The sequence below is a fragment of the Miniopterus natalensis genome, chromosome 3 (genome assembly GCF_054644295.1).
Source record: "Miniopterus natalensis isolate mMinNat1 chromosome 3, mMinNat1.hap1, whole genome shotgun sequence".
Classification (NCBI taxonomy): domain Eukaryota; kingdom Metazoa; phylum Chordata; class Mammalia; order Chiroptera; family Miniopteridae; genus Miniopterus; species Miniopterus natalensis.
Window position 1 is genome coordinate 97,183,989 of NC_142083.1, and position 11,444 is coordinate 97,195,432.

Sequence of the window (11,444 nt, forward strand, 5' to 3'; positions counted from 1 at the left end):
CCATATCTTCAGATTTCTGCGTAAGCTGGCCTCAGCACCCCCTACTGCCCCCTTCCTTCACGAAGTCTTTCCTGACACTCCCAGAGAGATTTACCCCTTGGCTCCTTTAGCATCCTATGCAAAACACCTTTGTTACAGCACCAATCAAACCACTTGACTGGCAGAAAAGAAACAATTCTTCAGCAGTCTTTATGTTCCTAGAACCTAGCAGGGAATGTTTGATAAACGTGTGACTGGCTCAGTTCAGCACTTAAAAAAAAACTTCATTAAGTAAAGGACAGTTTTCTTTAAGTAAAATGTTCTGCAACATTCTACTATGCCGACTAGGCAAAAGCCAGGGATCCCACCGCTCAGCCGTCCGCTGCGGCGCCTCTGCAGCGCCAGCGCCTCGCGGGCAGTGAGACCGCTGGCTCGCAGGCCGTCCTGAAGCCGACCAGGCATCTGACCTGTCAAAAAGCTCTCCGACTCTGCCGGGAAAATGATCGAAGTGCTGATACATGCTGCAACATGAATGAGCCTTGAAAACATGTTAAAGGGAGAGGCTCGACACAGAAGGCCACATCATTGTAAGATTCCATCCGTAGGAAATGTCTGGGATAAGCAAAGCCATAGAGACAGAAAGGAGGTGAGCGGCAGCGAGGGGACAGGAGAGGAGAATGCGTCCCTGCTTAAAGGGTGTGGGATTTCTTGGCTTGCTTTCCCTTTCTTTCTTTCTTTCTTTCTTTCTTTCTTTCTTTCTTTCTTTCTTTCTTTCTTTCTTTCTTTCTTTCTTTCTTTCTTTTCTTTCTTTCTTCTTTCTTTCTTTCTTTCTTTCTTTCTTTCTTTCTTTCTTTCTTTCTTTCTTTCTTTCTTTCTTTCTTTCTTTCACAGGAGAAAACCAAATTTATTTATTTTTTTAATTTAATTTTTTTTCCCATCACCACTTATCCCTCCTATACCCTCTTCCACCTCCACCCCCTCCCACCCCCCCGGGGTTTCTTTTTTTTTTCTTTTTTGTCAATCCTCACCCGAGGATATTTTTTTCATTGATTTTCTTTTTTAGAAGAGTGGAAGGGGGGGAGAGAGAGAGAGAGAAACATGGATGTGAGAGAGACACATCGCTTGGTTGCCTCCTGCACACGCCCCGACCGGGGCAGTGATCCAGCCTCCAACAGAGGTACATGCCCTTGGCTGGAATTGAACCCAGGACCCTTCAGTCTGCAGGCCGAGGCTCTAACCACTGAGCCAAACCCACTAGGGCTTGGGTTTCTTTTTGAGGTGATGAAAGTATTATGGAACTAGAGAGTGGTGATTGTTGTTCAATCTGTGAATATACTAAAAACCACTGAAAAGGCACAGAGGGTGAATTTTATATTATGTGATTTACATCTCAATAAAGAAAATTACAGAGACATTATATTCCATTCCATGGAATTAATTGTTTAAGACAAAGGAACTTTTATAAAAATAGACTAGGCATGAGTTCATTTCTATGATGTTAATATTTCTTTATAAAATTACATGTACATGACTGTTATCTTTGTCTAATTGGGAAGAAATGTTTTAGGACTTGGAACTAGAGTCCTAAGAATTATTTTCAAAGCATCTTTATATTGCTGAATCTATCCGGTCACTCTAATGCTTCCCCTGAACTCTAACCCATCCCTTATGTTCATGGAAACCCACAGTGGAAATCTCCCCACTTTGGAATGCCCTTTTTTGAGGAGGTATTGGCAGCATAGAAGCTGTGAGGAGGTGGTGGCTTCTTAAGGAAGGAGCCTCAGTTCTAAAGGAGCTAAGCAAGGACACCAGGGCTTATGGGTAAAGGTGGGGGGGAACTAGGCTGGGGTGACAGGCAGAGGCCTTGACACATTAGGTGGCAGGTGGGTTCTGGGAAAGAACAGGGGATAATGGTCCAGGTCACCCACATATAGTGAGTGGGTAAGGTCAAGAGAGTGAGGTGACAACCTTGGTGAAAAGGTGGTATCTCAAGGGGAAGGGAGGACAAGGGGAGGACGAGGGGAGGGGAGGGAAGGGGAGGGCTGGAGAGTGGAGCATCTCGGGTTTTGGCAGTAAGTCACGTCGGGGCCTTACCCTCGGCCTCAGAACTCCAATTTGGGTAAACACTCTCAGGAGCTATCCTTGAAAATGAGTTGGTGCAAATCAGAATCTTATCTCCTTTTGATAAATAATAAAGAAAAGCCCAAGACTTTCACACCTTCCCCTCATCCTCCCACTCATCCCCAGATTAACATCCTGCAGAGAGCCAAGAATGAGACTCGCACATCCACACCCAGAGTAAGGAGGCAGATCCCAGCTGCAGACACCCACATACACACTAGCTTTAGCCATGTCCTTTATTGTTTTAATTGAGTCATGTGGATGGGGTTAGTGGTAAGGGGGTTCTCCCCCCTCCCCCCACTGCATTGCCCTGCCTAGGAGTAGGCTGAGGCTCAGCAGCTGCTGCAGTCACTGGGGTAGACGTCCCAGTGCAGGCTGATGGCATTGATGAGGGAGCCAGATCGGCCACTGATGAATCGTAGCACGGTGTTGGGGTGCAGGGGGACAGCATTGAAACTTGTGCCTGTATCTTTTCCAAAAGGCAGGTATCGGCCCTTGTCAGTCACAAAGACCAGCTTCCTCACGTAGTACTTGTACTTGCCAGACACCTGGATCACTGATTCCCCAGGGTGCAGGAAGATCTCCTCCAGGTCTCCCTGGGTGCCACCCACGTAGTCACTCCACACCTTGCCATAGCGCACCTGGAGACTGGGCAAGGAGGGCAGGAAAGGAGACACTGAGTAGGGTGAAGAGAACTCCGGACCTCTTGGCCTGTACCCCGAGACCTTCAAACTGGTGACAGGGATGATAAGTCTCCTGCCAGTGCCACAGTATGTGAGGGTTGGGTGAGCCCTTGGAGATCATACAGGGAAATTCAACTCCTCCTTTTGACCACAAACAGCCTCACAGAGGGAAAACACCTTGCCCAGAATCACCTAGACAGTGTCAGACTTGAGTTTGAAGTCTAGACTCCCACTATGCCCCCACCCCTACTTGGGAAGAAACAAAGCAATTTCTCAAACATCTGAAAGGCTCCAATGAGGAAAAAGTCTTGTCTCTGCTGTCCCAGGACGTGGATCTGGGATCAAAAGGATACATGTTTTGGGAGAGGCATCATGCAAAGATGGAGGATGCCAAAGGGGATTTAAACCTCTGGTGGGGCCTCAGCCAGGTAGCTCAGTTGGTTAGAGCGTTGTCCTGATATGCCAAGGTTTCGGGTTTGATCCCAGGTCAGGGAACATACAAGAAGCAATGAGTAAATGCATAAATAAGTGGAACAACAAATCCATGTTTTTCTCTGTCTCTGTCTCTGTCTCTCTTCCTCTTTCTCTCTCTCTCAAATCAATAAATAAAAGTGAAAAAATAAACCTCAGTTGGGGACTAAACTAGACAACGTCCAGGCCCCTGAGAGTTTATGGTATGTGATTTACCCAGGGTCTCTCATGTTCGGGTTGCAGAAGTTTCAGCAGCACAGGTCTCTAATCCAAACCTCTAGCAACTTTTGCATACCATGTTATCCCTGGGACTTGGTGATTGAGACAGGTGTGACCCAGGCTGACTGAGAACTTCCCAAGTTAGTAAGACCCCAGAAGGTCCCCAAGCCACAGAAACTCAGAGAATCTTACCCAACGATGTAGTATCTGTTGACTCGGACTCGGATGGCAGTGATGGGGCCGTCCAGCTGGTTGCCAGAATGAGAGAAGCGCTGTCCGCCACCGCCTCCGTACTCTCCACTGAAGGAGGAGGACCTCGCCTGAACTGCAGGGGAAAGGAAGAGATGGAGCGAGAAATCCCCTGAGCACTCAGTTTCCCCCTTCCTCCCACAGCTCCATTCCCACCGCCCCGGGCCTGCCTCTGAAGCCGTGGCCACCAGCAGTGACCCCGGTCCTGGGCTCCCGGCTTCTCACTTACTGGCATTGGCGGAGGCCGACGCGCAAAGAAGGGCAAGAAGAGCAATGGTCAACATCCTGGGGCTGCGTGGGAAGAGAGGAGAAAGTGAAGATGTACCCTTTTCCTCGGGACTTCATTTACCCAGGCAGCCCTGTCCTCCACCTGAGACTCAGACCTAGCCGACCCAGTCTTGGCTTTGAAAGGGTGGCGTGGCCTCTAGTCCTGTTCCTTGCAGACACTTGTCCTCAACCCTTCTGCCTCTCCCTGGTCTGCCTGTAGCCAACCCTCCTCTTCTGTCCCGAGCCAGGAGATCAATCCTAACCCTGTATCTGGATTAGGCTGTGTCGAGTGCTGCTCCCTCTGGGCACAAAGCAGGAAAGGAGTTTTCTAAAGAAGTAGAGGAAATCTCCAAACCATAGAGATGGTTGACTTTACCAAACCAGGAGTCTGAGAAAACCTAACTAAAGTCCACCCGGGATAGATTGGCCTGGCTTATGGGGCATCTGGGGCATAGTTTAAATTCCTAGCTTCACCCTGGTCTCAGAAGGAAAAGAGCACTTTAGAGGTGTGTCCCTGAGTCCCCTGCAGAGAGAAGGCAGTGAGAGAAGAGACTGTGCCAACACTAGTTTACAAGCAGTGCTGGTGGAGGTGGGATAGACTGACAAGTTGTAGGAGTTAGAACTAGCTCAAGATATTAGATCCCTGGTGCCTAGTCTATTTGTCATAATTCTTTCTCCACTAACACAAATTTGGCCCTGTCCATGCCCCTGAGCATCCCAAGTGTCCCCAGTTCTTCAGCTGAGGCCCAGATATTGATGCACCTATAATTAGCTCAGATCCAGATGCCCCGGTTTATTGACACCCAGGTCTCCTCTCTGCCATTCAATCCAGGCAGGCTCTTCTCCTGCTCAGCTTGAATTCCCCCTAACTCAAATCCAGGCATCCTCGTCTCCTCTTAGACCAGCCTCTGTCACCCCTTACCTGGCAGTTTCAGGTGCAAAGTAACCCCCAGAATCCTCCAGATCTTTTATAGTAGGTCTAAGCCCTCCCCCTGCTCTTTATCGTGTGAACCTCACCTCCTGGGCAAACATGATCAATCTCTTAGGGTCAGTTGTCAGGTGGGGTCTGGAACATCTTATCCTGCCCTTCCCCTCAAGGGTTACAGGTGGCAGGGTGGGGTCCACTCTAGGCCAAGGCCCAGATCTCAGGAGGGGCAAAATAAACTTGAGAAAAAAATCACCAAGCAAAGGGCCAACAACTTTGGGTGGGCAAGCTTACTAAATCACCTCTGGGTGTGGCCTAAGGTTCTCCCTCTTCTATTGGATGTTTGCAGGTGCTCTCACCTGCAATCTGTCATCTCTCAGAATAACATTGCCTCTCCAGCCATTAGAAATGGATTACACCCTCCACATCTTATACTTAGGAGTGCCCACTACTTGCCTGACAATTTTTTTCTCTCTCCCCTGGTATTTTATATGAAAAAGTTCAAACATAAAAAATTGGAAGAATTGTACAGTGAACACCCACATACGCACCACGTAGATTCTACCGTGGTTATATTTTGCTGTACTTGCTTTTTTCCCACCTATCCATTCTCAAACTTCCAGACCCTTCACAAACCTTTTCTCTCTGAGAAGGGTGACTTGGGGCCGCAGGTGGACACTTGAACACCTGCAGATGCCCTTCAGGGACACAGAGTTAGTCCAGCGGGCAAGTGGGAAGCTGAGGGACTAAGAGCAAACAGGTCCTCCTCTGGAGGCCGTTCCGGGTGCAGGGCCTCAGCCTACGCAGGACAGCTGTTCCTCTCAGCAGGTCTGAAACTTCCCCAGGGTTGACATCAGAGATTTCTGGTCTTTGCAAGCCCTTCCCCTCCAGGATGGATTCCTCTCCACCTATAATCCCTAGGACTGACTCCTGAGTTCTACTTCGTGACCCTCAGGGTTGATCCTCTAACCCTCTGAGTCAGCAGGTCCTTCCAGCAGAAAGAAGCAGGGAGCCTTAGTCATTAATGGCCATTAGTGGGGCATTCAGAGCACCCCACCCCTTACAGGCTCACCATCTGGGACTGAACACTCCTAGGAAACAAAGGGAGCCCCACCCTGAGGAGCCAGAAACAAGGTGGAGCTCCTGGGAGGGAGATTCAGGGTGTCAAGAGGAAGGCCAAGGATGCGTTGTCTGAGCTGCCCTCCGACCTCTCCAGTCTTTTACCAAGACCGAACCTCATCCCAGCCGTAATGTTCAGTATATCCCTGACTTCTCTGCGTTTGCTTCTCTTTGCCAATTCTCTCTTGTTAAATAAAAACCTCTGTGGCTGATGAAAGCCTTTTTAAAAGAAAGGGTTGACTGAGCCATCAGAAAAGGACAGGTCCCGGGGCATGAAGTCTAAACCTCCAGCAGCAGGGCCAGGTGGAGAAGACAAGCCTGTGGCTGTCCTGGAGTTACACTATGTTTATAAATGCTACACATTATGTTTTGGGGAAGGAAGATGTAAGTCCTTTGGAAAGACTTTACACTGGCTCCAGATAAGGGGCGTGGGAAAAGGCGGAGGGGGCAGCTCTAGGAGAGCGCACAGTCCGTAAGGACGAAATAGTCACTGCTCTTGATCGGTTCCAGGCGAGAGTCTGAGAGTTTGTGCAGATTCGGGACGCGGTGGTGGCCAGTGGAGGCCGCAGATGCCTGGAGCTTGAGTCGAAGCCCCAACACGCTCGGACGCAGCCGTCTCCTGGGCATCGGCCGCAGCTATTACCTGGCTGGTTAATGATTCTCGCCCCTTTCTCTTACCCTCTGGCAGCTGTCATTTAATTTGGAACACTTCAGAATTTTTCTCCTGTCACTCTTTTGCTTTCTGTCTTGATCTCCTCCCGCATCTCCTGCTCTGGGGCTTTGCTTTAATTCCCTCTCTCCATACTTTTTCCTTCTGCCTCTTCTCTTCTGTCTTTCCACTTCTCCCAAGCTCTTTCTTTCCTCCCTGTCCTCACACTATTGTCCATCCCAACTCTTTCTTCTTAGGAGCATATCACACAGTACGTGACCAGAGACAGGAAGTCAGTGGTGGCAGCTCAGAGAGGTGTGGGGTGAACACCAAGGACAATGCCCTCATATTTCCATTCATGACACATCTGGGACTCTCAGAATATGAGCCCCCGCCCTTGTCATGGGCTCACTCTGATGCATCGACCCCACCTATGCAGAGACCCAGGGTCTCCTCCAGGCCTGCAGACTGGTCCCTGGTTCCCCACAGCAAGTCTCCAGCCCCCTCTCCAGAGTGTAAGAGATAACTTTCCTGTGGTGGCAGGAGTCTCCGGGTTCACCGTCCAGGGGTCCCAGACACAAGGAAGGCCACTGGGTAGCCAGCGCTGGTACGTCTAGGGTTTGCTCTGATGCCATGACTGAAGAGCCAGAGGGAAGAAGGCGAAGGCAGTGGGACACCAGGCCCCACCCTGCTTCTACCTCACCAGCTCCCACTTGATCTGTTTCACATTTTAAAAATTGATTTTAGATGGGGAGGAAGGAAGGGGGCGGGGAGGAACATCGATGTGAGAGAGACACATTGATCAGTCGCCTCCCTTACTTGCCCCGATCAGGGATAGAACCCTCAACCTAGGTATGTGCCCTGCCTGGAAATCGAACCCTTGACTTTCCAGTGCACTGGACAATGCTCCAACCAGCTGAGCCACACTGGCCAGGGCTGACCTGTTTCATATTAACTCATATGCCAGTTGGGAGCCTGCCCTCCCCCTAAAATCCTGATGAAGTTGCCTTAAATCTCACCCCACCCCCAGTCCTGCAGGCAGTGAAAGTCCAAACCCTCCCAAAGCTTCCTGCTACTGACAGCTTCCTGCGGTCTCAATCCCTCTGATGATCTCCTCGGGCTCCTTGGCAAAGCAACTCACTCAACACACATTTATGTGTTGGAGGCACCATTCTAGATGCTGGGGAGATGGCAGGGAGGGAGAGTCAAATCCTACCCCAGGCACTTCCACTCCAGTGTGCGCGGTCTGACAAATGGACAACTACTGTTACTGCCTGATCCGTGCCCTGGAGAAATAAGCGGAGCAGAGAGCGTGGGGGGCGGGGAGGGGAGGCTTTTCCTCTGCTGGGGGCCTCTGCTCTGGTAACATTGTGAGGAGACCTGATTGAAGTGATGGAGAGAAATGCAGATATTTGGGTGAAGACTCGGTCAGGCAGAAGGAGCAGCAGCACCGAAGCTCTAAGCAAGAAGTGTGTGGGGTGAAGTTAGAAACAGTGGGGGGGGGAGGTGAGGGGGGGGGAGGGCAGGGGGCTGGTGCAAGTGCAGGAAGCCTGCCGGAGGTGAGGCCTGGACAGCGGCCTGTGGGCAGAGAGTGCAGGGCCTGGGAGGCCTTGATTACGAGTTTGGATTCCTTTTGAGAGGGAGGGGAGCCATTGAAGGGTTTTTGCCTTTTTTTAAAAAATAAATCTTTATTGATTTCAGAGAGAGGAAGGGAGAGGGAGAGAGAAACATCAATGATGAGAGTCATCAATTGGCTGCCTCCTGCATGCCCCCTGCTGGGAATCAAGCCTGAATCCCCAGCATGTGCCCTGACCGTGAATCCCGCACCGAGATCTCCTGGATCCTAGGTCCTCGATCAACCGCTGAGCCATGCCCGACTGGGCGAAGGGTTTTTGCCTTTTAAAAGGATTACTCACTCTGGATTTTGATCAGGAGAGAATGGCCTGCAGGGTGGGTAAGAGTGGAGGTGAGAGGCCATAGCCAGAGCCTTGTGGAACTCTCCCTGGTTCACTGGGGCCCTCTCTCCTGCCCTCCTGACTGCCTGAGAGCTACTCCCTCTTTCAGACCAAGCAGCTTTACCCTCTTCTTAAAGCCTTGGTCCAAATTCAGACCCCAGAGTGAGAATCTGCCCCTTTATCCCCTATCAAGGATTTTTTTTTTTTAATTCCCAAACAATGACATCTGTTTCCTGTTAAGGAAAACACAATTCTCTGCCTCCTCACTTGCACGTTGGGCCTCCATGAGAGTTTCATTTGAACAAAGGATTTTACCGCAAAAACAAATGTGAACATTGCTTATCCGTTCACCCTTCGCTGTTCCAGTGAATAGTCTAGTGAGCAGAAGTGGCTTCACTAAGTTGCAAAGAGGGTCCCTCCACTCCCTGCCCTGTGTGCCTGTCCCTGAGGTTTGCTGCCTAGAATGCCCTCCTCCTGCCCACCTAGTACCGTGTGCCCTCAAGACATTCAGCCCACAGCACCACCTCCGCCAGCACTGCCCTGCACCCACCGCCTAGCCTTGTCTCACCAACACCTCAGGCCTATCTCCTCTCTTGGCAGCTCCTCCACTTCAAACAGAATTCCTCCTTCCCTGCCCTGGTCTCCAGCTGTGCTTCCTCCATCATTAGGCTGGGTTCTAATTACCCTGCAGTGTAATTTATCTGTTGACATGGATGCCTCTTCTGCTAAGCCTGAGCGCGTTCTAAGGCAGGGACTGTCTTCCCTCTGGATCCCCAGCTCCTACTTCTCACCTGGCACAGAGCAGGGGCCCCACGAATGACCGTCGAATGCCTAGGCCGCAGTGAGGCGTCTGTCGCATGCTCCTCCTTTGTCTTTTCACTCACCTGGGTCTCTCCTCTTGCACACTTGGATTTGGGCTCTCCTTAGCTTCTTATTTACAATTCCTCTGGAGAAACTGTATTCAGAAGAATGCCAGACATAAGGACAGAATTCCGGGCTGTGGTCCATCCAACACCTCTTAGCTGTGTGAGCTTAGAGGTGTCATTTCATTCTTTGGAGCGAATATTTCTGCATTTGTAAGGTGAGAAAAACCAGCCTCCAGATCAACCAAAATCTTCAAGGACAGTGTTTTCCAAACTGTAGGTCGTGTATGCTGCTAATTTTTTAAAATTAAGATGTAGCCCGGCCGGGCGTGGCTCAGCGGTTGAGCGTTGACCTGGGATCCAGGCGATCGGGGTTCGATTCCCGGTCAGGGCACAGGCCCGGGTTGCGGGCTGCAGCCCATCAGTGACTCTCTCATCATTGGTGTTTCTCTCTCTCTCTCTCCTTCTCCTTTCCTCTCTCTGAAATCAATAAAGATATATTTTTAAAAAATGAATAAATAAAATAAAAAATAAAATTAAGATGTAATTGACATAGAATAGTATATTAATTTCAGTATACATCGTACTGATTTCATATATGTATATGCTACAAAATGAGTCCGTCATTTTCTGAAGTCGGAAACCAATAGCAATGTACTAAGAACTCGCAGACAGAATATTGTATTATAAAGAGACGTGAGCTTCAAGGCTGATTCCAGTCCTTACTTGCTTCATGACCTACGGAGTTTCTTCATCTGTAAATTGGAGGCCAGTCGATTTTTGTGACCCCTCTGGTAGAGACCTGGCAGGTGGCAGGCGCTGAGTAAATGCTTACGCCCTTCTCCCTGCAGACTTCCACACAACAGAGCTTTGCTTTTCGGTCTCTCAGGTAAAGTTGATCTGGGCAGCCATGCTCTTTCTCGCAGGTAGCTAATAAAATAATTATGGCTTAGCTTGAGTTCGGATTCTAGAGATATGCGCGGGGGCCGGTGCGGCTCAGTTGGTTGGGTGTTGTCTCGTGCACCAAAAGGTGGTGGGTTCGATTCCTGGTCAGGGCACGTACCTAGGTTTCGGGTTGGGGAGCATGTGGGAGGCACTCAATCATTGTTTCTCTCCCCCTTCCCCTCTCTCTAAAAATAACAACAACAAACGGATTATAGAGATGTTGTCAAATGCACAATAAGACCTGAATTTATGTAAGTTGGCCCGAGTGACTGGCATTAAAGTCACTTGGGAACCTGGGTTTAATGTCCTTTTATTGAGGCATAGTTACATGGTGACTTTTTCTAAGCCTCCTGGTTTACTGCTCTCAGTCTTCACATCCCTTCCTGAATTGTTTGAGCCACTGCAACTTTTTCCCCCTTTGTTTAGCTGATCTTCCCTTTGTTTCCTTTATTTCACGCTGGCAAAGAATAATCACTCTCTAAACACATGACAATATAATACTAGAAGGGATGAAGTCCGCCTCCATCCGGGTTGGTTAGAACCAGCCAGATCCAGTGCTCATATCTGCTGGACAAGCTGCCGTCAGAGTGGGAGTGAGCCAAGGTCCTTCTACCAGGATGCACTCACTCTTGCTTTGCGTCAGGAAGAATTTATCTAAAAATACAAGCAGATTTGGCCTCCTTTATATATATCACATGAGATTCAAACAGTCATCTGCTCTCACACATGGTGGTGGATCTGCTCTCTCCACAAGTGCCTTAAGACAGCAATGGATGGAGAGCACAGGCTGTGTGGGGACCCAGCTGCCACCGCTCAGAAGCCGTGTGCCTGGGGCAAGTTATTTCAATTCTCTCTGCTTGTTTTCTGAGAGAGAGAGAGAGAGAGAGAGAGAGAACTGTGCCTACCTCTCAGGGTTGCTGTGAGCATTTAATGGTTAGTGAGAGTAAAGCTCCAGCAGACATGTGCATGGTGAGTGCCAAGGAAATATTTCTATATGAA

General features: G+C 49.6%; 1 protein-coding gene across 1 annotated transcript; it reads right to left on the reverse strand.

Moving 5' to 3' along the window:
- Positions 1-2,432: 2,432 nt before the first annotated feature.
- ZG16 (zymogen granule protein 16) lies at positions 2,433-6,883 on the reverse strand. The gene is made up of 5 exons (XM_087815160.1): positions 6,839-6,883; positions 6,234-6,235; positions 3,952-4,013; positions 3,666-3,798; positions 2,433-2,748 (listed from the first exon to the last, which is right to left on the reverse strand). Exons 3-5 carry the CDS (start codon positions 4,004-4,006, stop codon positions 2,433-2,435), a joined length of 504 nt encoding a protein of 167 aa, XP_087671286.1. The 5' UTR covers positions 4,007-4,013; positions 6,234-6,235; positions 6,839-6,883.
- Between the last annotated feature and the right edge of the window lie 4,561 nt (positions 6,884-11,444).

What these genes read in the sequence shown, in the direction of transcription:
- ZG16 (XM_087815160.1), bottom strand. Translation starts at nt 4,006, where the DNA reads ATGTTGACCATTGCTCTTCTTGCCCTTCTTTGCGCGTCGGCCTCCGCC. An exon ending in GTCGGCCTCCGCCAATGCCA is followed by an intron (nt 3,799 to 3,951) that starts GTAAGTGAGAAG and finishes TTTCCCCTGCAG; the next exon opens with TTCAGGCGAGGTCCTCCTCC. An exon ending in AACAGATACTACATCGTTGG is followed by an intron (nt 2,749 to 3,665) that starts GTAAGATTCTCT and finishes CTCCTTGCCCAG; the next exon opens with TCTCCAGGTGCGCTATGGCA.